Source organism: Beta vulgaris, chromosome 7 (genome assembly GCF_026745355.1).
Source record: "Beta vulgaris subsp. vulgaris cultivar EL10 chromosome 7, EL10.2, whole genome shotgun sequence".
Lineage (NCBI taxonomy): Eukaryota > Viridiplantae > Streptophyta > Magnoliopsida > Caryophyllales > Amaranthaceae > Beta > Beta vulgaris.
The window spans coordinates 36,305,380-36,331,631 of record NC_079208.1 but is presented as its reverse complement, the minus strand read 5'-3'; the positions used below and the strand labels follow the sequence as shown (position 1 = coordinate 36,331,631).

The window sequence follows — 26,252 nt, the reverse complement described above, 5'->3', positions numbered from 1 at the left end:
TCTTACAACCAAAAAAATAGATTTTAAATGGTCTAACCAAGAGAAAGTGAAGAGAAGACTTACAACCTGGATGATCTCATTAAATGCAGCGTCCTTAAATGGAAGAGCACTACTGCAAACAATGTTTGATTTTGCTAATTTCCTACACCAGGCAGCCAGTTTAAGAACCCAAAATTGGAAATAAACCAATTGAAATTTCACCAAATAATTTGGACGCTTGAAATCTTGAAAGAAGAGGGCAAAAAACCCACACTCTTCAGCTACGAATATGCAGAAGAAATGAACGAGCAACACACAAGAGGGCAGTAAAATATTAAAAGCAGTCAAAGTCGAAAATTCATCTGAACAACCGCTTGAAACCAATAACAAAAACAAACCACCAGTGAAATCGAAATCATAGAACCTACAAACCCTAGCCAAGAAACCTAGTTTGAACTTGAAGGGGAGAAAAATGAAACCTTTGATCCACTTTAAATACTGGATTGGGATTCTTACCAAAGTAAAATATGACAGAAACTGAGATAATAGAAATTGATTTCCAGAATTTGAGAAGATTTTTCTCGAAAATTCGAACCCAATTTGCGGGAACTTCAAGAGTTGAATTGAGGACAAAATTTGCAACGGAAATCCAATAATTACACTGAAGATGAAGCTAACAAGCAAGAATACTGCAAGCTGGGAATCAAGATGAATCACGAAATTGAACTGAGACAATTTTGGTTGGCTAGGGTTTCTATTTTGAGATAATTTGGGGCTTTTTTCTCTTAGCTCTTCTCTTTCTCTCTCTAACTCTTTCTCTCTCATCGTATTGTTTGTGTCAATTTAGTGAATTCTGCTTCCACCTCATATGTCAAGTCATGGGTTGCTCTAGCTACGTCCCCAATCATTCTCCATTCTCTCTCCTAAAATCATCTTTTCCCATACAATGCTTATTTAAATAAACAAAAAATCTTTACTATCACTCTTAGATTCTACTTGCATAAATTACTGTAAAAAAAGTAAAATGGAAACTATATTTTGGGACGGAGGGAGTATTATAAAACTCGTGAATTCATGTTATATTTTTGGGTGTTGCGCATAATAAAAATCTTAAATTACATAGGTATAACGGCTATAACCTATAGGCGAGTGAGTGAGCAACACTCCAAACGACGCTCACGGTGACAGTGCCAGTGCCGGTGCCGGTGCCCAACTCATACGCAAATTCAATTCCTTTAGAAACTCTCATACGCAAATTCATCACTCATACGCTAATTGCAGAAGCTCGAATTGCAGGTTGTTGTTTTTTTCCGTAGATAGAATCTACTTGTTTTGTTGCGGATTTTGGTGTGGAAATGGGATTTTTAAGATCTACTTCATGTGATTATGCATGCAATTGGTTTTATGCGGTTGTTACTGTTTGTTTCATGAATTCAACTTATTTTTTCTTTATCTCATATATGTTATTCCATGTTTTTAGGGCTGTATAATTTACATGTTATAAACTTATGATTCCAATGAATTTCTGGTATAGCTTCTTACTTCATGTTTGTTTGTTTCATGGAACTAAATAGTAAGAAAATTTATGTTACAATTTGTAGATGCGCATATTTGTGTTCACTTGTTCTTGTTTAATTTCATCAGATCAATTTTTCAAGTGTTGTGGCTGGAAATCAGGAATGAATGACCTGTCATCCTCGGGCCCAGGGCGGCCGCCCCGCCTGCCCTGGCTCAGGGACAGGCCTGGTGCCAAAACTTTAGCTGCTAATATGTAAGGTACAATGATCCACAATACAACGAATTTCGGTTCATGTCCATTAAATGTGACTTAAGTTTTTAGTCTGACCGCCACAGGCCTACCGCTTCTCTCTTTCTTCATCTGGGCTTGAGACCTTGAGACCGGCAGTGAATGCCAGAAATTGAAACTCATAGTTGGAGTTGTATAATGATCCACAATATGAAATGAAATTTGTGGTATCTGTAATCTGTACTTGAGAAAACTTTCGTCGTATTACTTCTTAAAATTTTGTTGGTAATACATTTCTAGAACTATTAATGATGACAGTTTCGCCTTTTGTGTTGTCTTTTAAGATGGATTATTTTGTAAGCTTGCATGATTCTTGCTTGCTTAGTGTTTTCATGCCTCGTAAATTGCAAGGAAAAGCACTTGTTGCGCAAATGAAGATTTGTTGATGAATGATACTATATCTTTGTAGAATTTTGGCAATAAATTAAAATTGAATATTAGATGCTGCAAAGCTAAACATCTCAGCTGTTACGATGACAAATTCTTAATACTGCCACATGAATTCTTTTTGGGTGTTGCTTCTCTTGTATTTTCAGTAATTGCGGTTCTTTTGCGACTCTCTTCATATTCGAGTAAGATGAATCTATCTTATTTAATTTGATCAGTGTATATTTTAAGAACTTGTAAGAAATGGCGCCGGGTCAGAAAGTAAAGGCAGCTTTCAAAGCGATGAAGGATATTGGCATTCCTGAAGAAAAAACAAAACCTGCCTTGAAGAAGCTTCTTAAATTGTTTGACAAGAATTGGGACCTGATAGAAGAAGAAAACTATAGAGTCCTTGCGGATGCTATCTTTGAATATGAGGATACTGAGGTGTCTATCCCATTTCTACCTTCAACAACTTCAGTTTTGTCAAGTAATTTGCATGGGTTAATATGTTTTTATCTTGTTGGTGTTTCAGACTGCAGAGAAAGAGAAGAAGAAGGTACAGGAAAACGTTGATGTATGTAATTGGTTGTTGTCATTCACATAGTGTTTTTGCAACATTTATCCTTTTGAAATTCACTCTTTCATTACATCTGATTAGCAAGGGGAGGTTTTTGAGGAAGCAGCTTTAATGCAGGATGAGCCTGAGAGGCCATTGAAAAGGTTGCGCTTAAAACACCAAGATCAAGCTGCACCGTCTCATGGACAGCATAGCCCCACCTCGGCTTCTTGTACATTGAAGACACCTAAACCGGAGCCTGGGGAGCCTGAAGCTTCCCCCAGTCAACGGGCCCAACCTGTGACTGGATCTCCTCAGCCTCTTGTGAGAAATAAGGGAAAACAACCTGTTTCACCCCAAATCAGTCAGAGAGATAGAAGAGCTGCACCTGAACGGCCATCTCAAGCATTACAGATCAAAGAGCCAAAGGTTGAACCAGGTGTTATTTCCACGCGAAAGCAGCCTGCTGTCAATACTTTGATAATTCCCAAAGATGAGCCTTTTACCGATGACATTGAACCTCTTGCTGTACTTCTTCCTGGTACTTTCTTATCCTCTAGCTTCATTTTACTAGCTGATTTCTAGCACTTCTGTTTCAGAGATGCATTATATATGACTACATACTTACATGTACTCTCTAACTAATAGTACTCTGATTGTCCCATGTGCTGGGATTATAGCTATTCCTAATTTGTGTATCACGGGACACTGCTACAATATGAATTTCATGGCTCAAGTAGGGAATAGAAATGTATTGTGTATTTGTGTTAGTGTTCCAGTTGCTAAACCTTTAATAATTTATGTATGCTCTAATACAAATAATAAATTTGCTTTGATTCTCACTCATCAGGTGATCAGGGTGTCTGGATAGTGTCTCAGTTCTAGTGAGTGTGGTAGATCATCCAAAAAGGCCAGCTAAGAATCAGTGGCTTGGTCAGCCTTTAGATATCCAACTATGTAATACTATGTTCACTGGGATAAACTCACTATGGCTTAAAGCTCGTGTGGTTAATGGAAGAGCGAGTGGAAGTTTATCGATTAATGAGAGTATGAGACTGGGGAAGATGCCTAGCTAATTTTGACCTTGAGCTGGGAATTCTTCACTCATAAACTGGAGGATACACAGGGTTCACTAAAAATTAGAATTAAAAAAGAAATTCTTTGGTTAAGTAATGAAATTAACAAACTATGGTAAAATCCACACGTGGCCCTATAGGTGGTTGCCTCTTATGCAATCAAAGGATAAATGATTATTGAAAAATCATTTTTAATAATCAATTTATCTGTAGGCCAATATTTAGATTGACCTTCAAACAATAACGATTAAAAATTGTTTGCCATGAATCAAGCTCGCAATATCTTTGTTTCATCTTCTTAGTAGATCTATCCCGCAAGACGAAGTAAAAGTGTACAATTTGTTTGCTTCTCGATCTATATCGTCAAATTATATGAAACAAGACATTTGGTAATTGGCATATGTGTTTTGATATCGAAGGCACGAGATCAACAAGAGCACTGTTCTGATGTGCTTTCAAAGCTTCCTAGTAGAAATCATCTAAAAAGGCTTGCTGGACGAACCACATAATGAAGAGTTTCAAAAAATTTGGTAATCTTTTCGGGAAGTAAACAAGATCCCTGAAGAAAAGGCAAGGAAGTGTCTAATTGTATGAAGGGAATTCGTGTCCGTGTCAAAAGTATTTCGGTAAGAACTACTTTCTAAATCCTCTTTTCAGAAGCTGTCATTATTGATGGAAAGGAGAGTTCTTCTTTTACAGATAAGATATCTGATATGTTTTAGTTACAAGTGTCTCAATCATTGTGGATGACCTCCCCCTCAAATTTGGATTTCAAAGTTTCTATCTTTATGTTGGACTTTAAAGAGAAAAGAAAGGTTGGAAAAAGGCATCATATTATGTAAAAGAAATGCTAGAGATGTGTATGGAGATTTCTTTCCAATCATGTAGGTGTTTTTTGGTTTATGCTAGGTGCTTTGGCAGCTAACAAAAGCGTATGAGAGGGTATGACTGTGTGAAGGAGATTGCTTTTGAAGGATCATAGAACATGGGAGACATAAGCTTTAGTAGTTGAAGCTTTGGCTCTCGTGAGTAAGATTTATAGTCTATAGGTATGAAATGCTAATACAAGATCACGCGGAAGGCAAATTTGGTGGAAAAAAGAGGTCAGTCCATCAGTACTTGATCCTTTGGAGCTATTAGAGCTGTAGGTGATGGCTTCCATGAGTTGATAATTCATTTTTTAATAAAGTTGGTAATATGAGCTTCACCATTGCATCAACTTGATCTACTTGTGCATAAGATTCTTTTGTTTTTCTAACTAGCTGGAGACAAGTTTGAGGCGAGTTTGTCAGTGGGTCTTCTGCTGCCTGCATTATGTTCTATGCTCAACTTCAACTTTTGTCCGCGTTAAATCAGCTATTAATGGTATACCTGTAGCTTGTAGTTGATTTAAGTTCTCATTTTTCTTCGTGCCATTCGGACCATTGGGAATGGAGACATTTTCGGAGAGATCTCCTACTGCTGGCAGGCAAGCAGCTCACCTCTTAGCTAGCTCTGTGATGACAATCAATGTCATATGTTAACCCAACACAAATCAGGCAACCTCACCTCCAAAACTCCATTGCTAAGTGATAGAAGAGTAGAGGTATCAAAGCTTTTCTGTAAATTTCACATAATAATATGTGTGCTGTGAATGTTACATGCTTGTAAATGATCAAGTGGCAATAGTTCTAGATAAATACGTCTCAGTTTAGTTGCAGATAGAGTTCGCTTCTGTAGCTTCAGACAAGTAATGCATGTAGCAAGTGGTATTCTGCTTTTAAAGTTAATTATAGTTCATTTTTTTTGTCTTCTATCTACATTCATATTATCTTTGATTCATTTCGGTTAAACTGTGCAGAGCACACGCAGCAGGAAGTTCCTTCAAACTCTAGAAATCCTGTTGGCAACCTGGCAGAGTGCATGGGTCAAGAAGTTGCCGCTAATTCTGTTAAGCCAGTTTGTAGTGAGGACGGTCAAGGGTCCAAGGCCTCTAAATCTGTTAATGGTATTGATAAAGGTCTTGGAACATTGGCATCGTCTAGTGCAAAAGAGAATGATGTCCAGGAAGCTGATGCTTCTGAGAAAACTCCAGCTAAAATAGACATTGCAGCCTCATCTTTAGGAGAAGTGAAGCTATCTTTGAGTTGCAACCTCGATTCAGAAGGGAAGGATTTCTATATTCCTGATTTACAAGAAATTCTGAAGAAAGCAGATGATAATTGTCTTAGTAAGTACAAAATCATGGACCCAGAATTTTCTATCATGAAGGTGATGACAGAGTTCTGTGACTATGTTGGAACGCTGGGTATGAATGCTGATGGTTTGAATCAAGTGAGGTCTATTTTGCAAGAAGCCGAGGTCATTGAGAATAATGGAATTTGTTGCCTTAAATCAAATGGTTCAGTATATGCAGCATCTTCTGTTAATGCGAATGACATGACAGAAATTGATGCTTCAAATCCCTCATCAGCCTCCAAATGTGCACATGTGCAGACTGATAAAAATGCTGATGGCCATCATTGTGCTGAAAGGGATTCTATTGTTGCAGACTTTAATGTGAAGAGCTTGGTGGTTGTCCAGCAGCAGCAGCAGCTTATTCCTACTGCTATGCATACTCTTTGTGATACAAGTGATATTTCTAGGGGAATGGAAGCAGTTAGAGTTTCATTAGAAAGCACAAATTGTGATAGTATACCATCATTCCATTATATTTCCCAAAATGTCATCTCGCATATTGCTGATGTAATCTTTTCACTTGCTCAAATTAGTGGGAAAGACTGTTGTCTTGCTTGTGGGGATTGCTTGTCCCCATCTTGCAACTGTGTCAAACGAAATGGAGAAGAGTCCTCGTACACATCTGATTGTCTTGTGAGGGAACAGCTTTTGGACAAGTGCGTTTCAATGGTCCGCAATCCTCAAAAAGACTACCTTGTGTATTGTAAAGAATGTCCACTGGAACGATTGAAAAATGAGGATATGCTTGATCCATGCAAAGGTCATTTGAAGCGTAAGTTCATCAAGGAATGTTGGACTAAGTGTAGTTGCAACAAGAATTGTGGAAATAGAGTCGTACAGCGCGGCATAAATTGCAACTTGCAGGTAAACCTTTGTTTTTTTTTTGATATTGTGACCATCTCTTCAAATTGGAGTTTTATAATGTAAGGTAGTTTGCAGTGATAATGTTGTGGAATTCACCTGCATGCAATGTGTATAACCATTTTCTGCCTTTGTAAAATTAAATTTCTCTCCTGCCCATAAATTTTTAGCAACACTTACTACTTACATATATATATTTCTTTGTCCACCACATTTACTAACATATAAAAAGTGTACAAATTTTTTATGAAATACCCCCGAGTAACTTTTTTTTACCAAAGGCCGTCCAACCTTTTAGAATTCACCATATATACTTTTCAATTTTCTACATTTCACTATACGCCCTTAATTATTAACCACTAATTCTGTTTCTAAACCCTAATTAACTTCTACTTAGTCATTTTTACCCTAAATCCCTAATAGACCATGACCATCATTAAAAAACCATCTTCAGTCAAAAAAGAGGAAAGAGAGTTATGGAGGAACAAAGAGAAAAGGGGTCATAGAAGGTGTTTCAATTGTTGTCAACTAAGGTAAACGGGTCATATAGGGGTCAATTAAGGTTTAGTAACGAAATTAGGGATGAATGACTAAAAAAGCTAGCGATAGTTAGTCATTAAGGGCATATATGGTGAAAAAGAATTACTCGAGGGTATTTAGTGAAAAATCCAAAAAAATTATCTGCAATTCCAGTGCAGCTTTAACCATATTTTCAGATAGCTGTCAGCTTGTCAATAAGAAGATAATTAAATTAATGGGCTAGAAGGGTAACCATGTATTCTTTAAGTATGGTTCTGCATTTTGCAATATCTTATGGTGGTAAATCTTCATTAATGTCAGAGCTTATATTGTCTAGGTGTTCTGGACTCCGGAAGGAAAAGGTTGGGGTTTGCGGACCTTGGAAGATTTGCCTAAGGGGGCCTTTGTTTGTGAATATGTTGGGGAGATTTTAACTATCACAGAGCTCCATAAGAGGAATTTGAGGAGAAGTAATGACAAGCATTCATATGCAGTTCTCCTTGATACAGATTGGGGTACAACAGCTTTAAAGGAAGCAGAAATTCTTTGTTTGGATGCCACATTCTACGGAAATGTCGCAAGGTTCATCAACCACAGGTAATTTTCTGAGTGCAATCTCTTGATGTTTTGGGATTATTGTTGTCTCATGTCCCCTCATGCTTAACCTCTGTTTCTCCTCTGGCCTTTTCTTTTCTTGATTCAATTGTGTTTTGTCCTGTTACTTGTTGGGAGTTCATGTTAACCTAGGTTAGGGAAATGTTGTTATGTCTTGCACACATGTTCTAGACTTCGTACGTATGCTAAGATAGGATCTGTTCATGTTTAGCTTATTTCCTTTTGGTTGGCTATTTCTTATTGTCAAATTCAGTTTTTGAAACTTGCTAAATGGGATCTACTTATTATTTTTGGTTAGGCAGCCATAATTTGTTTTTTTTCTTTTCAAGAGGGAAAATCACTTCTTTTTGTTCGACAATGAGAATGGTCTTGCAAAATGTGCTTCAAGCCTTAGTTATGCTAGTATCTTAGTTAGTGTTTAGTTGGATTGTCCAAGGTGTGTAAGGGTTGATAATAACCCAAATCCTTGATGTTTGGTTGAAATAAGGAGATAAGGGGGTGAAAGTAGCGCTTGTGGATCTTTGTTCAGATATGGAATTTGGATACATATATCATCCCTATGGGTTCAAGATCGATTACCGTGTAACAAGGAAAACCCGAATAGAGTAAGAACAAAAAGTATTAGTTTGAATTTGAGTATGCCTTCAACTTATCTCGCTTCACCCCCGCCCTCCCCAGTCCCACCACATTGCCATAACCTCCACCATTTTTGAACTAGTGTGCTGCAATTGTCATTGCCTTCATGAGTACTGCTGAACTGCCTTCGTCCACCTCTCAAATCTACAATGAACTCATACTGCCACCTCTTTTCCAAGGTTAGGGAAAAGGAGGATAGAACGGAGAATATCATTGGTGGTCTTTGAATCTCTTCATCAGCAAGTGAAGGCTCAGAGCTATTTTGGTGGAAATTGATGGGCTTAATCAATCACTTAACTTTAGTTCTTGTCAAATGCTAACATATTCCACTATGTCATATATTGCTTCATGATCGAAAGATGTGGACGAAATGGTTGGCGGCAGCTACCATGATCATAGCGGTCCCCACTGGAATTAAAATCTTTAGTTGGATCGCAGGGAGCCCTCGAAAGGCGCCCGAACGTTAAGCTAGGGTACGTCCCCTATTGCCTTTCATTCGGAAAAGTCAATTTCTGCGACGGCTTCGGTGCCCAGGCAGGCCAGCCGGGCCGTGAGCGCGGTGGGAACGGGCTTCCCAAAAAGCCAGCCCCGGCCGGGGAACCGGACTTTTGACGGGCCAGCTCTTTTTTACGTTTACCCTGAAAGGAAAATGAGCTTTGCTCTTCTGGGCGCTAGGCGCTCTCGTGGTTCGCAAGGTCTCCTCGCCAAGAGCTCCCTTGGTGACGACAGAGGAACCAACCCACCTGCTGGGGCGGGGAGGCTTTTCGCTGTTTGAGACTGAGAAAGGTGTTTCAGAAATTGAAGAGCATTTTTCATGATTCTAAGCTGTGAACAGTAGACGTTCAAAAGAATTTGCTTTCTTTTGAGAATGTTATTTTTGATTTAAATGAGCATTTGAAGCGTGATTGTGTAGCTAGTTTTGAAGAGCAATTTTCATGATTCTAAGTTGTGAACAGTAGGCGCTCAAAAGAATTTGTTTTTCTTTTGAGAATGTGATTTTTGAGTTAAATGAGCATTTGAAATGTGATTGTATGGAACGCCTTGGAGTGGAATGGAAAGATGGCCTGTGTATCCAGCAAATAGTATTAAAAATTGCCACTGGGACTCATCAGGTAATGTTGTATAGTCAATCTTAGGTTTTTCATGCTAAGAGTTGCTTTATATTTTAGCTGGGATATGTATTGATGGCTTCATGCAGAAAATCGGTTAATTATTTTGTTTTGTCATTTGAGTAAATTCCTAATTACTTGTATGTTGTGATACAGTCCTAGCAGTCTACTGGCACTCCTTAGTTGTGGCATTTGGTTGATTTGTTTATATTGTTGTTTGATTTTTTATTATATATACAATAATAATCGCATAGTGTAGTAGTTAGCTGCATTTATGCTTCCCAATTGCACGAGCCTTGGAGTTCTGCTGTTACATTTTGAGGAGAGAAGGCCTTGCATGTCGCTGTGAAGCTTATGAGCTTCTGAGTGTCTGGGGATGGCAATTTGAGAGGAATTCTTTCTTGTTATATCTTTTTGCTTTAGCATCTTCCTTTCTCAATTTTTTTTCAAAAAAAACTATCTAACTTTATTTCTTGTTAAATTTTCTTATAGTAATTTATATTTTAAATTTCGAGTTGGTCTTTTACTTTTTACCTTTCTGGGATAATGGCTGAGTTATATTCATGTTTCTTGTAGATGTTCAGATGCAAACTTGATTGAAATCCCAGTTGAAGTGGAGACCCCTGATCACCACTACTATCGTGTATGGAACCCATGAAGATTCATTTGCATTATGTTGCTTTCTATGGAAACTAACATAAATAAATAAATTAACAAAATAGATAAGTTTCAGATTTTGCCCAATATATCTAGTATTTTGAAGAACAGCTTGTCCTTGTGCAGGTTGCATTGTTTACAACAAGAGATGTTAATGCCTTGGAAGAGTTGACATGGGTATGTACAACGTAATTTGGGTTTCATTTCAAACACAGCTTATTCTTTTAGGAAGATAATCTTCTTTTTTCATTGAAAATGGAAAACACATTGTGGACTTATGATTGGTAGGATGGACAGGAATCCTGATACAAAATGGTTTCATTATGAGTTTTATGCATTTGTTGGTGTGAATATTATGTGCATATATTAAAAATATCGCTCGTAATTAAAGATATATTGATGGTCAAAGTTTACGTTAGCAATCACGAAAGTCATACAACATAGATCTCTATTATATAAGGGAAGGGGGGAGCAACGGTGTCCTCTTTTGAAACGCCTATTTTGCCCCCCTTCCCTTTCTAAATTACAAAAGGAATGTCAAATCACGTTATAAAAATCATGCAAATTACTCAAATAATCAGGAAACTTTATTAAAACTTAAAATTAACATACAAACTAAAACTAGCTAATAACCTAGAACGTCAATACATACAAAAACATTTACAAAAATTTACTTACAAATCACTATTCTCAAGAACCATTCACAATTAATGGTGGGTCATGATAAAAAATAGAGGTGTATTTGTAGTGAAATTAGAATTTAGAAGTTAGACAAGGGAAAAAATTATTTACTTTTTTATAGTGTTTCCTATATATAAAGAAACTTTCACATATATTTGGACCTATTTTTTTCTATTATATGATAGCGATTAATTATCAAGGTAAAAAGGTTTATGTAAAATATCATTCAAGAATTAAAGTACAACATATCTCTATTATATAAGGGAAGGGGGAAGCTATGGTGTCCCCGAATGAAGAGACTATGTTACCCCCTTCCCATTTTAAATTACAAATTCACTTACAAATAAAAGGGGGCTTCAAACAAAAATATCAAAAATATAATTATAACAATCACTCAAAAGTCAACTAAAATCATAAAATTGCATAATTACGTTATGCAAATCACTAAAATGAGGAAACTTTACAAAAACATAAAAATTCACTTACAAACTACGACCTATGAAAAAATTGACTTGAAATCAAAGTGTCTACTTTCTTTACAATTTATGAAGTACTGTACTTAATTCAAAAATCAACTAAAAAATTATAATATTAGAAATCATATATAAATTCAATAAAATTTCTATTTTGTTCATAGAATTTAACTTTGAAAAGTAAAAAAAAAAACAAACAAAAAAGAATGGTGAGAGACTTAAGTGACAGAAACTAAACCAATCAAATTTTGCAACTAAAAACAATTATACTTCGTATATCTAATGTTCGAATTTTGACTCTTATGCCGAAGAAAAAAAATTCAAGCACGCATCGCGTGCAAAAAATTCTAGTTAAAAAGAAACTAAGGTAGTATATTGTGAGGAAGTGTTTTGACTTATAAAGGAAAACTATTTAATATGTTACTTTTGCAGTCTTTCTAGTTTTCTAGTTAAGGCAGTTCTCATGACGACCGTATTGTAGTGGAGATAGTAACTTTTTCATTTGTGCTTGCATGATTTTCGTGCAACACTTTGTTTTGTGAATGATGATAACATAATAAGTTGCTATTCTGTTTTAAAAATTAATGGAACTTTGATTTCAGCATCATTTTAAGCGAAGTAAGTTTCCTTTTTCTTTTTTGTACAATGTGTAAATATTCCTATCATCTATGTCAACGTATTTTGAAAATTTAGCTCATATAAGAAGATAGATTACTAGTATTATAAGGAGAAAAGGTAGGAATTGGGAGTGTAGTTAGCTTAGTCATTGTTCGAGTTAGAATGTAAGAGCCATACTAGAAATGGCAAATACCTTACAGAAGCCTTGCTTTTATATTGTGTTCACCAACTGTACAAAGGGATGTGCTGCAGCTTTCCAAAAATCTAGAGAAGTTTGGAACTAGAGAGAAGATTGGAGTTTGGGTGGGAGGAAAACGTTTTTGCCTGGAAAAGGTGTTTTCCTTTGTTTGGTTTGTGAAGGGTGAAAATAAAGTTATCCCTTGTATGGAAAATACTTATCTCGAGGATGGACAACATTTTCCTTCCCAAAGGAATACCACATTTTCCTTTAGAATTTGTCTTCCTTTTGCTCTTCTTTCATCCGTCATCTACGCTTTTATTCTTTCATTTCTCTCTAGCTTTTCTTGTGAAGAAGCAAACATTGGGAATCTATTTACAATTGTGATTTTCCCTGAAATATTTGATTTTCACAAAATCTTGTTTTCTACTGAAACTGTTTTTTTCCATTCAACCAAATACTCTGTAATAGACTACCCTAGGGGGGGTATTTTAGTAACATACTCTAGTTAGTATGTTAGCTTGGGGAATAAGGCAAGTAGACTATAAATAGAGGAGATTAGGGAGAGAAAAGATCATCAAAAATATTGGAGAAGTTTATTGTAGTGGTTAGTTTGGGAGTGTGACCAAGTCACTCGAAAACTTGGCATTTTTCCTTTTGTTTTCTGTAATTTTCATTTCCATCAATGAAAATCATCTTCTTCCTTTATTTTTCTGCCCAAATTATTAGTGTATTCTCTTTCGATATAGCTCTGGTCCTTTGTCCCATATAAAATTTTGTTGTTGACTCTTTATCGTTGATTAATCAACAAATATATCAATGTGTAATGTAAAAAGTTGAGATTGTAAAATTGTAAAATTCATTTTCAAAATGATTTTGAATTATATTATGTTTTGGAGATTATATACTCCCTCCGCTTTTATTTATTTGCTACATTTTGGTTTACACGAGAATTTAGGAGATGTCATTTTCATTCTTTTTTAGTGTACTTTTTGACCTCTTTAGCATTAAATAGGGTGGAAAAGGGGAAAAAAGTAGTACTTTTTGGTGGAAAAAGAGGGGAAACAAATATAATACTATTACTTTTTAGTGGGCCAAGTCTCCTAATAAGGAAATGTAGCAAATAAAAAAAAGCAACCCTTTTTAGAAAATGTAGCAAATAAATAAAAGCAGAGGGAGTACTTCTACCTTTTTTTTTAGTTGTATCACATTGACTTTTGAGACAATGGTGGCGAAGATGATCATGATTTCTATCCACCTTGAAAGGGAAGTCGGGGAAGAGTGAGCTTGTTTTTCCCTTCCAAATCTTTCCAACATTGGAAGGATTTGGGTTATTAAGAGAGGAGGGGAATGGATGCTTCCATTCCCTTCACTTCCCTTCCCCCATGTTGTATCCAAACAAGAGAAAATGGTCCTCTCCCTTTCCCTTCTCTTCCTCTCCCTCCAAATTCCCCTATCCAAACATACCATAAAGCTAGAAATTGTGGGTCGTTTAAACGTGCCAAGTCCTTTGGGCACAACTAAAAAACGGAGGAATTATTGATAGACTTTTACAGAATGTTGGTCTTGGGGACTCCATAAACTCCAGTAGGAATAAGTTCAGTCTTGGAGATCACAAAAGGCCTCCCGCTGTTAGTGACTTCTTCATGTCTATCAATTTGGGTAGTATGTCATCTGAACCTCTATTCTCATTGGACCTTTTTGTGAAGTAAATCCCCATAGGTAACCAAGAGTTGATGCCACTGAAGGATACAGAATGCCAATTAAATAACTGATGCTTTTAGAAGTAAATCAGTTCTTATTTCCTTCAGCTCACGTTCTCATAAATGGTTAGCTACAATGGGTAATCATAGATGGCTTCCCAATCCACTCATGCGTTTGAATCTCTATTCTATAAGAGAAGGAGGGGGGGGGGGGGTAACCCCAAAAAAATCACTATTCTATAAGGGAAGAGTGGGGGAACACCAAAGAAAACCAACAAAAAGCTACTTTACTAAACATTTTTTTGAAAAAAAAAAAAGCAGAACAGCAATGCCAATGAATACTTTATGTGGAAGCCAATAAGGCAGTAACTTCTAAAATCAACATTATTAACTATATTTTTTTGGGGGAAATTTTACATGGAGGCCTCCAACTTTCAATTTTTCTATTTCTTGACAAGCCAAAAAAAGATTAATATCAAGTGACATTTTACTTTAACCAATCATACTGAGATGAACTTGACTCACGTACATTGAGCAAATAACGAACAGAGAAGAAATATGGAAGGAAGATAGATGGAGTTTGTATTTCAGCAAAAGAGAAAGATACGAAATACTGAGTGTTCGAGAGAGACTAAACTCCTCTCCACTAAAGTTAACTTTCCACAAAATATTTCCACACCTCTTTTCTCTCTTCTCTCTCCTTTTATTCAAACAATCCACTACTGCTCCAGTAACAAAATGATTGTTTCCTAAGAGAATTCAGTAACATAATGATTGTTTTCTAATAGAATACAATATATTTCCAATTCATTCGTTATGGACTGATTACAAGGAAAGGATCCCACATCGACTGTATGGGAGGTTGTGTGGTTTATATAGGACAATGGGTTCTCCTCCTCTTGAGCTAATTTTTGGGAAGTGCATTCCTATTGTCCTATAACAAATGGTATCAAAGCCAAACCTCGGAGTGGTGGCCTGGAACCAACCAGTCGTGACCAACGAGGACGTGGGTCCTTATGGGGGGACGAATGTTATGGACTGATCACAGGGAAAGGATCCCACATCGATCGTGTGGGAGGTTGGTGTGTGGTTTATATAGGACAATGGGCTCTCTTCTTCTTAAGCTAACTTTTGGGAAGTGCGTTCCTATTGTCTTATAACATATACTTAGTAACGCTCATCCACTTATAACCTAGCTAACCACCCAATCAATGATGAATTACGAACCTGCCCTTGAGTTAATTATCCTATGATGTTAAATGAATTAATAATAGACAAAATTTCACACAGTGATTGTCAAGACAAAGATCTATAACAATGTGGTACCGCATGGAACATGATTTCCCGCTGTAGTTAGAATCTATTCTGCATTATTATCATTCAAGAGTTAAAGACTTGAAAGCAACTTCCTTAAACCTTTTTTCATGATCGTCATTGATTGCCTCCCAACTCCTCTAGATCATACTAGAGAGAAAAAAACACAAGCGTTCAAATTTTCCCCACTCAGAAATTGTTAAAACCCTTATAACTTCCACAAACAATATCTGTTTTTTATTATTAACAGAATTATTACAATTGGAGGTTAAAAGAGAATAGGCCCATGCCTTCAAGCCATCATGAAACAATTTATCTATAAATCTAGTATGACACAAAATTTAATACTTCATTGCAGCTATACAAAAGCCCAAAAAAAAGAACTTCAACTATACACCATGGGCTTAGAAAGTCTTGTACATATCTGGGGTCGGTGGAAAGCTTCCTCTTGACATTGGTGACATTCCTCAACGAATTCTTTAGAGAGTAGAGACAATTGAAGCAACCATCAATTGCCGTTTTCCTTCTTTGATGAGCAAACTGCAAATTTAGGAAGCCTTAGGAATCGTGTGAGTTAGGGAAGAGGAAAAGAACATAGAGTGTTTATGGAAGGAAGAAATAGCGTAATTTTTAATTGGGTGGGGGAGGGTTCTTATTGTGTTAGGATAATTAACTTAGCGGCATGTTAGTTATTCACCTTTAATTGGGTGGTTAGCCAGGTTTTAAGTGGATTAGGTCTAAGTATAATTGCTTAAAGTAGGAGTCATAAATCTTTTTTTGGTTTGCTACCAAATAGAAACAATTGGAAGTAGGAGGCCTCTATGTAGAATTTTTCTTTTTTTTCTTAGAAAAATCCCAAAAATAATAGCACAACTCCCATAATAATTTCTAACCCATTTTACAATTTTTTTTTTATTTTTAAAAAAAATTCAAAGAACACTATACAGACTATCGTTTCTTCTCTTCTCCCTTCCATAATCTTCTTCCTCTTCCTTTTCTCCCTTCCGATAATTGTTACTTGTTGTTTTCTTACTCTTCCTTTACTTGGTTTTTCTGACAAATTATTCCAAGTTATAAGATTTAATTTCGCAATTAATCAACTTTCTACATGATTTTGCGTGCCTATAAGGCTAGGTTTAATTAAGGAAGCTCCACACTGTATGATGGTTTTGTGACCAGTACAACAGTTTTCTAATGGGTTCTAAAATGGAACATAAAAGGACGAGAAATCAGAAAAACATAAACTAGGTAATATAGCTGGATTGATAGATAGATAGATAGATAGATAGCTTGCCGAGGGACTAAACCTTTTGAAAATAGGAGGAAATTGGTCTTCTTTTCTGCTTCAATGTTTATCATATTAGTCTTCAAGTGTCTGCTGTTGTATACCCATGATATATAATATGGATATCCTAAACAAAATGTGTAACTGAAATCCATATTGATTTTGTTAATTGGTTTCTATATTTCTGGAAATTCTTAGCTGATGTAGTTATTGTCATGTTGTTAAGCTTTAGAGTATCATCTTTAGTACAAAGCCATAATGGCTGTCTTTCTAATAAAGACATGTACTCGATGAGTTATAAGGCTATAACAGTTTACTTCATCATCTCCATAGTAATGTATCTTTGTTCAGATTGGAGATAGTAAATTTGGAAGTGTCTTGCCCTCTTCTTATTGCTTCATATGCTTCCGCTGTCCACAATGTCTGCAATTGAGTTGAAATATCATAATTAACTCTCTTGGTTTCTTTTACTATATATATATTTTTTAAGTGTCTTTCAGGCGAATTAGGTTTTGTAATTATTTGTAGCTTTTTGTCTCATGAGCACCTATTGCTAATTGTAGGATTATGGACTTGACTTCGATGATGGTGAACATTATACCAAAGCATTCCGGTGTCTTTGTGGCAGCAAATTTTGCCGCAACATGAAACGGTCAAGCAGTAAGTGTAATCTTCATTTTTCATGGTGCAATGTGATTTCTCTGCATTACCTAGATTTAGTTTGTCTTTCATAAGCTCTTACTAAATATTCATTGCTTCAATAGGAAGTATGCAAGTTTTTCACTTAGTGCCTCGTGATAGGGAAGCAATCTATCACTTGATTTTCAATTAGTTTGTCCAATATTTTAATTGGTTTGTTTAAGTTCTTTGATTGTTCTTGAATGGGTAAACTTTATTACCATTTATTAGAAAGATTTATTATGCTGGTTGTTGGCAGAGTATTTGATGGTGGATTCCTCGTGGTAGTTAAAATAGCTTGAATGTATGTCTATCTAACAAATTGCTGTACCTGATGAACCATACTCAGCTGTCAAGACATTTATAGCAGTGTTCAAAACCTCTCATACCTTTGGTTTCTAATACTCTTAGCATGAGCTTATTGAAGATTGGAATCCCTGACTAATGTTCTTCCCTTGCATGCTTTTTGTCAGAATCTTTTTCTGTTAACCTGGGAGATTCTAGTGATGTATTGTGGTCATAAATCAAACCACGTTGTATTTAAGGTACCAGATTTAACCGATGTTATTGGTACAACAATAACTTGATTTGGAAATATGCGCCATCGAATTAATCGATCGTAACACCCTGCAGTTGTTGTGCTTTCATGTTGCCATCTTGTTGCTGCTTGTGATTGCTCTGATTGGCTTCCTTGTGTTGCTCATTAAGTTATTTTTTTAAGCAGTAACTTGCTTTCCATTGTCATTTGTTGCGATTGTAATGCTGCTGGTCTTGAAGGTTCATAGTGTGTGCTTTCCTATGATGGTTATATTTTTAATTCACCCTCTTCTATCTGTGCAGGATCTAGGTCTACCTTAACTTTACAGTGAAGACGTGAAATCTGAGTGAGCTGGTTAACTTGTGACATTGACTCATTGCTGATTTTTGCTGCTCAATTGACTCTTATTTTGCTGTTCTGCAACTTAGTGTTTAGACAGTAAAATATAGGACATGTGAATATCTAGTGCAGTACTATCTTCATGTATAGTGGCCTAGTGGCTATGCATGCCCCAAGCATTTTAGATTTGACTACAAAATGCTTTTCTTAGTTGCAGAACAAATCTTCAAGATACAATTATATGCCATCTGTGAGCACATTGATACTCTTGAAGAGTCTACAAATGTGTGACCATCTTCTGCTCTAGCATTTCGTTTCTTCTGGAAAAAACTGTTGTAGCACTCGAAAGTTGGATAAAGGGATTTTGGGCATGTTGTTTTGATAGTAATGTAACAATTAATTAAGCCGTCCAGATGCTACTTACCTTGTCATTGGGATTTGATGAGTCTTTGCATATTATTTTGACAGGTAGTGTTTGTCAGTCTTGTCATTCTTACAGGATAGCTTTTGACATGGTTGATTCACACGAGTTTGTGTGGTTGTATAGTTTGAATTTGAAGGAGCAAGGAGAGGAGGCTATGTACGATTTGGCAGTGAACACTTGAGACATTGATGCATAATACTTGCAACGTTTAACTTGGTTGGGAAGTTTTGAAATAGTTGTAGGTTTTGTGGTATCTCTGGTGACTGGTGTGCCTCGCCCAAATTTTCCGGTGGCCCACCCAAAGACGAGTAAGTGAGTGAAAATGGTGTAGGCAAATTGAACCTTTGAGTGATCTTATCTAGAAAATCTTGTTGACGCAGGTGGTGAATGGAAACGCAATGAAATTTAACTTGTGCATAGCTAATTGTTGCCTTAATTTCTCCAACAACTGCTCCGAAATTGACGATATTGTCTCCAGTCACCCCCACCCCCTCATTTCTACCACACTGTTCTTTCAATGTTTCATCCCCACTTCACATCACCTCATCGGTCTATATGACTAAAACCATGGGTCATGGGTATATCAGAGGCAGATATATCCGCCTCCACCATGGTGGAGTCGGGTAAAGATTCTATCACATATGATATGACTATGTTTAATTCTATCACATTAGATTATGTTAAAAAACATAGTCTTTCCTAAGACTGTTACCTATTGGCATCTATGTTATTGTAACCTTGGCATTTATAGGGGTGAATGAGACGAGATAACTCGCGAACTACTCGAGATCGACTCGGTCAAAACTTGGTCAAAGTTCGAGTCGAGTCTAATTTGAGCAAACTCGATACTCGATTTAAAAAGCTCGCAAGAAAAAAAATGTAAAATTTTACTTTAAAAAATATTATTATCAAAGTATTTTAGAAAAATAATCCACAAATATATAATTAAGTTATACAAAAAAAAGTGTGAAAAGCAAATCTCCAATCAGTAAAACTTTTTCAAAATAAATTTTAATGTATCATACTATGTCCTAAATACTAGTACTATCCCCGTCAAAAAAATAAAATACATACTAGTACTACCCAAAAGTAAATCTAGTCGTTCCTCTCTATTCTCCCATTTATGTTTCCACTCAAAGAATAAAAAACCATTAATCCCTAGTTCTAGAATAGTCGAACGTCGTTTTTGCCTCCCGGTCTCTCTCGTGGTCCAACAACAACAACAACAACAACAACGAGCTCGAGTTCGAGTTCAACCTCGAGTTTTGGTTTTCGAGTTCAACACCGAGTTTTGGTTTTCGAGCTCGATTCGAGCTTCAAAATTTCGAGCTCGCGAGTTTGCGAGTTGAGTCGAGCTCGGCTAATGGCTCACGAGTTTGAGTCGAGTTTGGTTGAACTCGAACTCGACTTGCATCATTTACATCCCTAGGCATTAATAGTGACATAGGTCTTAATCCTGAAAATTTTGCTCTTGGAATTAATTTGATGTTCCATGCACCTTTTCTTTTTCCCCAAACCTCTATATTCCATCACTACCAAGAGTTCGATGATAATAAACAACATCCACAAATGCACCACACAATGCATTTCATTGCATAAGGGAAAAGTTTCCATTGGCATACAAAGTACTTGAATACATGATCTACAAAAACTCAAAGACTAAACTAAATTACCATTTGCCACTGATGGTATAGGAGGCTTAGGAGCTAGGACCATGTATGCCTGGCCTAGGTGGAACTTCACCTTTAGTTGAGCAAAGATATTTTTGTTTCAACTTCACCTTCAGTTGAGCAAGACAGCTCAGCCTAACTTCTTTTTCTGTGATATTTTCATATGTTCGTTTTTGCACTTTTTGTTGCTTTTCTGTATTTGTTAGGGGTTCATTGAAAGCTTATTTGATGTGCTACCTATTGGCACCGTGGTATTCCCTATATGAGACTAAAACTGCCTCATACCCAAAAAGTTGAACTGGCTAAAGAGTACTGTTAAAAACAAATAAACAAGGAACCGTCAAATGAAGTTTCCCCACCTTAATCTGACAAGTTGGAGGACCACTATTCCACAACGACGAAAGTTTCTCAACCGAGTTTTTATTTCTCTCATAAATTCGCCTTCCTTCAAAAATTTGCACAATAAAGTTATTACAGCAATAGCTCAAGAAGAGCAATAGCTCAAGAAGGGCAAAGTAAAATTTTATCTGTACACAATCCGCTAACAGTATACTGTAATCACAATTTACACTCAGCGATCAATCAACATAAACTGGTTTGCAAGCTCTCGGTAGCTAATGACAGTAACTCTCTATTGTGAGGTTTGGAAAGAGCTTCATGATCACAACCAGATGGTATTATAGGACGAATATTGCCCGGATTTAACGGAAACAAGTAATTGTAGTAGCCATCCATCATTGCTTTCAAATCGCAGGTTTCTGCAACCTTTGGAATCTGCTTGGAATGTACCAGATAAGCATCAGTATATCTCAAGATCATCAATCATTCCTCCATAAGGAAGCAAGAAAACAAAATGAAAGGAAAACAGAGCAGAAGGTTCACAGACAAGGCATTGCTATGCAAGTGATGAATCCTAAATGAGCGTGCAAATAGAATTCATACAAGTATGCAGTTCGTCAGGTTCATTGTGAATCTGAACAAAGCGAAACATGCAATTATTAGAGATACTCAACTATTATCTCCAAATATTTGTATTTATGGTTGTGATGTATATTTGATATTATATGATAGGATTGTAATCTTAGGATATTTTATGCAATCTTCCATATATATCTTTTAGCTAAAACCTCATTATAAATAGGATGTAAAGTCATTGATTATAACTATCAATCATTTTACTCATATTCTCTCTTGTCCTAAACTTTTCAGCAATTTCTAAGATTTCACCCAGTTTAGTAGTAAAAGAACTTAGTAATCAGAAAATTATTTTGACATTTCATCGAATTTTTTAGAAATGGACCAAATTGTCTGATGTGATCCTCTGCTTCTAAAGTAATACCACCATAGCCGAATAAAATATTGCTATGGCTGACTATATCACAAATACTCGCATTTCTACTATAAATCGCAGCGATGAGAATATTGATGTCCAGAAACATAAAGGAGTATTGCACCTTTAATTTGGTGGCAGGCTTTTAGGGTGTAGCATAAGCATGCCCAAATATTCTTTACTATCTAAAAAGGTCGAGCAAATGTTGCTTGCATATGCAAAATCTGTGAAGCAAATTGGCGAAGCTTATGAAATTGTCATGTCATATGAATAAATATCTGAAGACTGTAGTTTATTTATGTCTGTTGATCTAAATGAGATGCAGTAGTAGAAAGAACAATGAGTGGAATCTGGGACCATGTCTGGACACTATATCCACAATTCTATCTTCCAGGCAGGTTCTCAATTTAGGACATATATGAACACTTAAGGAGGTCATCTCAGAAACTCCCATAAAGGAAAAAAATAAGATGAACCCTCAAAGAGAACCTATTTACAAAACGATCAGCAAGTTATTCCTTCTCATGCATCTTTGAAGTCCCAAAAATGACCTGACCATTATACTAATTTCTTTCAATAAATACTAACAATCCCAAACTAACTCTAATACCTTCTATATACATTATGATTGCTAATAACACACAAAATATATTTATATCTCAAAATGATATATATAAAATTTTCAACATTTTCTATTTGATTTTTAAAGTGTGCTTTTCCATCGTTCATTTGTACAGTTTACATCTTGTTTCTATTCCATGCAACATAGTTCTCCTCTCTGCTTGTCCTCATCAAAATTTGGTAGCATCCACTTCAGTTCACATTAGAGTTTAGGTTCTTTTCACTTGCTTATGAAGACCAAGCTATAGTCTTGCAATTATACTCCATTTCTGTCATGACTCATGGTGACATGGTGTCTCTCACTAACGGGGTGTCTGGTTTGCAGAGTGATGCTATTGATTGGTCTAAAAAGCTTTAAGCCTTTGAGATTTGAGTAACTGATGCATACAGCGGTCACCAGCATATAATGCTCTCTCAACAAGAAAGTTAAATCATTCCCAAAAATCCCAACGCTAAGAGAACAGCCAGCTGAAAAAGTTTGCTAGCTTGGCTTGACTGCAATATCTCTTTTGTGATAGAGGCTCACTTCTTCAAACTGATGCCAACGTATACAAGGTGAAGGTCCTGTTTTCCACTCTCAGTCAATAGTCGCTTATGTAGTTGTGAGTTGTGACTACCTAAAGTCTATATCAACATTAAATCCATTTCTGATTTAAACAAATGGTATTAACAATTAGAATTGTGAAGAAAGGAATAGACTTCTGTGTGTTGATGAATTAATTAATATAAATAATCATATATACAAAGAAATGACGAAAGAGCACTAATTTCCTTTGTAGCATATCTCAGTCTCACAGCACAGGCTTAAGGACCAACCTAGTGACCTACTATATGCATCAAGAAAAGGCCCATCTATTGCATAAAACATGATGTACATGTCCCCCCTTCCTAATTAGCAGAGCAACAAATTTCAAAAAGCATCACAAAGATAAATGAAAAAGAGGACAGCAATTCTACCTGATATATGTCTCGCAGATATGCATGAAGATTGGGATACTCCACTATCTTCTTCTTTGTGCACTTAAACATAACATTATAAACAAGATCAAATCTTATTAAGGTAGTGAACAAGCAAACATCAGCGATCGTCAAAGAGTCTCCACAGAGATACCGGAAGCTCTCCAGATGATCCTCCAACATGTCTAGTGTGCTAAACAAGTCATTCACTGCCGCGTCATAAGCCTCTTGAGTTTGAGCAAACCCACACCTAATCCATAAGAAATATATCATTGCTAAGATCACTATGCAGTCTATCCACTCACATCGCACAATAACCATGGAACAATGCCACTAAAGTTAGTCATTATGAAATCAATTGATTGATCAACCCAGCAAGGCATATCAATTAGTAAACCAATTTTACTTCCAAATACCAATACAAGAATAAAGAATCACCTATATAGAAGTATTGATTATATGATTTTAGGAAATTACCTATAGACTCCATTATTCACATAAGGATAGATAACGCGATTCCACTCCTGGATCCTACCCTTCAACGAGGGAGGTTCGAGATCCAAACCCGGGTTTTGAGCCAATTCATTAAAGCCACAATTGAGCAACTGAATAATATCATAACTCTCATTACACACAACCTCCTTCCTCTCCACATTCCACAGCATAGGAACAGTAGACCTTCCATCATAACCATCTTTCTTAAGCTTATAAACCTCTTTCAAAGTCTTACACCCATTGGCATTATCATCAGTACCCATATCCCCCCCAAACACCCACAGCCCGTCGACACCCGGCGAGGCGATGGAGGCGGGGATGACCTCCTCAAGGCCCTTAAGGGCCCTAACAATGAGGGTTCTATGAGCCCAAGGACAAGGAAGACCTACATAGAGATGGAGGGTAGTTAGGTTATGGCGGGAAAGGTCGTTAATTTTGGCGGGAAATTGGGAAGTGGGTCTGGAGTAACTGCCAATTGGGTCAGAAGGGGCAAGTTGGGACATCATAAGAAGCCACGTGGAAGTCCAGGCAGAACGGACGGTGGAGATGAGGAGTTGGGGTGGGAGGGTTTTGGGCCATAGGAGTTTTGTGAGGGTTGTGGCCAGGTTTTGGAGAGTGTTTGATGTGGGCCCATTCAGTGAGTTTATAGGAGAGAGATTGCGGTGGGAAGGTTTGGGATTCAGGGATTTAATGGTGGTGAATTTGGTTGTGAGATATGGGGGAGGAGAGTTGAGGAAACAAGTGGACATGGTTGTGAGGCTTTTGCAATGCAATTGAGCTTGGCATTGTCAAATTATTTTGTTTGGCCGTTTTTACTATCCGGTTGAAATTGTCAAGTTGGACTTGCACTGAAGGCACAAATACTCCAATCTGAATCACAAAAAGCTGGGAGTGTGAGAGAAGATGCGACTGAATAGTTGTAACATCCCGATAATTTTCTCTTTTCCAAAATACTTTTTCAATATAAAACTTAGGGAATTATCAAAGCATTATCACCCGTGTGATAACATATCGGCTTATTTAGAATTTTGCAGTGGAAAACATATAACTAAGCTTTAGAATTTAAATATAATAAATAATCAAAGTAACTTTGAAACCAAACACACTATTAATGTCAACTTCAAACCAAACTTAATATACTAAAAAAATAAGTAAATCAATCTGCTACACAATCTCTCCGTTCCCAGATCCCCATGATGCAACATCTACAAACCTATAAATGTCAATGCATTAAAGAATCCGCTCACCAAGAATGTGTCATCACAGGATCAATAAGGCAAAACCATGATCAACACGTACGAACAAAGCACGTAATCAACAAAGCTGAGTGCTACATAATACTATATAAACATTCCTAACATGATACTAAAAATTATAAGCAGGGATAAATAATAACATAATAATATAACAATTAAACAATCTAACAATCTAACAATCTGCAGATAGCTCTTACTGAACTAAACTTTAACCATCTTTGTATTACTTTAATGGAATAGTTATTAGACCGAGTTGTCTAACTAAAAACCAGCCTTCACCAGCTAAGAAGACAAAATACGGACGCGACTTCGTATTCCATAATGAACCTGCGATATCGAAGAACCTTTGAATAAAAATAGGAATGGTGATCATTCCAATTCCCAGAAAAAGCCATGGCACTCTCACCATGTACCCCAACTCCTGATTGTCCAACTTTAGACATGCATTATCTAAAGTTTATTACTACCCAAGTTACGATTTACATGATTTATCAATTATTACTTGTTATGACACACAAGCGATACAGATGACATATAACCAAACATTCACAACTTAATTCCTTTTTATCTTAGGATTAAATAAGTGGACATATAACTTACAACCCAATATCAATTCTTTCCTAATTTCAATCCTTCTTATTTGTTGAACCTAGCCAATAACCAACTTACCTTTCAAATGCATAAATTATCAACATACCAAATAAAGCTCACAATCCTCATAAAATAGTGAAAATAATAGTAGAAGGGAACACATGATTCAAACATGACTCAACTCAATAAATATATTAATTCCCCCATGTGAATTAATAAATAAAGTTCCCAACCAACATGCTTGCATCAATATTCCATACAAACATAATATTCAACTCATAATTACATCTCACACTTAACATGTTCGAACTCAGACATAAAACATGTAAAATTCAATCATAATAGAAATCATATATGAACTTACAAAGCTCATACATGATACCAGGGCCGGTGAATGGGCTGTGCAAACAGACCCATTGCACAGGGCCCCCAAGCCAATAGGGCCCCCAAAGCAGTTTATAATTATGATGTTGTGATAGAATAGCAAAGGTTTATGTTGTAGCACATTGGTACTACCTTATATTGATTCTTTGTCTTTGTATTTAGTCAAGGGTTCAAATCCAACAAGGTAGCTTTTGAGCCCCTTTTTTCCTCTTTTATTTATATACCATCAAACTAATAAAAGCAAGTATGCTTTTCTCAAAAAAAAAAAATCAAGTATCATTTTCGTGGAAAATTACCAACTCTAGAAATTTATCTT

The 26,252-nt window shown here is 36.3% G+C and overlaps 2 protein-coding genes across 11 annotated transcripts; one reads left to right on the top strand and one right to left on the bottom strand.

The window, feature by feature from the left end:
- The first annotated feature begins 1,056 nt into the window (after positions 1 to 1,056).
- Positions 1,057 to 18,620, top strand: LOC104899402 (probable inactive histone-lysine N-methyltransferase SUVR2). 10 transcript variants are annotated; one of them, XM_010686578.4, is made up of 11 exons: positions 1,057 to 1,275; positions 1,624 to 1,750; positions 2,392 to 2,599; positions 2,688 to 2,729; positions 2,814 to 3,252; positions 5,628 to 6,868; positions 7,722 to 7,981; positions 10,321 to 10,387; positions 10,528 to 10,578; positions 17,217 to 17,313; positions 18,172 to 18,620. In XM_010686578.4, the coding sequence occupies exons 3-11, from the start codon at positions 2,417 to 2,419 to the stop codon at positions 18,198 to 18,200; spliced, it is 2,409 nt and encodes an 802-aa protein (XP_010684880.1). In that variant the 5' UTR covers positions 1,057 to 1,275; positions 1,624 to 1,750; positions 2,392 to 2,416; the 3' UTR covers positions 18,201 to 18,620. The 10 variants fall into 10 exon arrangements, with proteins under 10 accessions (XP_010684880.1, XP_010684882.1, XP_057246907.1 ...); XM_010686580.4 differs by having other exon boundaries at positions 1,624 to 1,755; positions 2,415 to 2,599; XM_057390924.1 differs by having other exon boundaries at positions 1,624 to 1,755; positions 2,688 to 2,711; positions 2,850 to 3,252.
- Positions 18,621 to 20,706: 2,086 nt separating this feature from the next.
- LOC104899404 (uncharacterized) lies at positions 20,707 to 24,516 on the bottom strand. The gene is made up of 3 exons (XM_010686587.4): positions 23,688 to 24,516; positions 23,211 to 23,460; positions 20,707 to 21,076 (listed from the first exon to the last, which is right to left on the bottom strand). The coding sequence occupies exons 1-3, from the start codon at positions 24,452 to 24,454 to the stop codon at positions 20,885 to 20,887; spliced, it is 1,209 nt and encodes a 402-aa protein (XP_010684889.1). The 5' UTR covers positions 24,455 to 24,516; the 3' UTR covers positions 20,707 to 20,884.
- Positions 24,517 to 26,252: the final 1,736 nt, after the last annotated feature.

Excerpts from the sequence above, each read along its gene's own strand:
- LOC104899402 (XM_010686582.4), top strand. The coding sequence starts at position 2,417 with ATGGCGCCGGGTCAGAAAGTAAAGGCAGCTTTCAAAGCGATGAAGGAT. Across the intron at positions 2,600-2,687 it reads TTGAATATGAGGATACTGAG|ACTGCAGAGAAAGAGAAGAA; the intron begins GTGTCTATCCCA and ends TTGGTGTTTCAG. Across the intron at positions 3,253-5,627 it reads TCTTGCTGTACTTCTTCCTG|AGCACACGCAGCAGGAAGTT; the intron begins GTACTTTCTTAT and ends TAAACTGTGCAG.
- LOC104899404 (XM_010686587.4), bottom strand. The coding sequence starts at position 24,454 with ATGTCCACTTGTTTCCTCAACTCTCCTCCCCCATATCTCACAACCAAA. Across the intron at positions 23,461-23,687 it reads GTGAATAATGGAGTCTATAG|GTGTGGGTTTGCTCAAACTC; the intron begins GTAATTTCCTAA and ends CTTATGGATTAG. Across the intron at positions 21,077-23,210 it reads ATCTGCGAGACATATATCAG|ATTCCAAAGGTTGCAGAAAC; the intron begins GTAGAATTGCTG and ends CATTCCAAGCAG.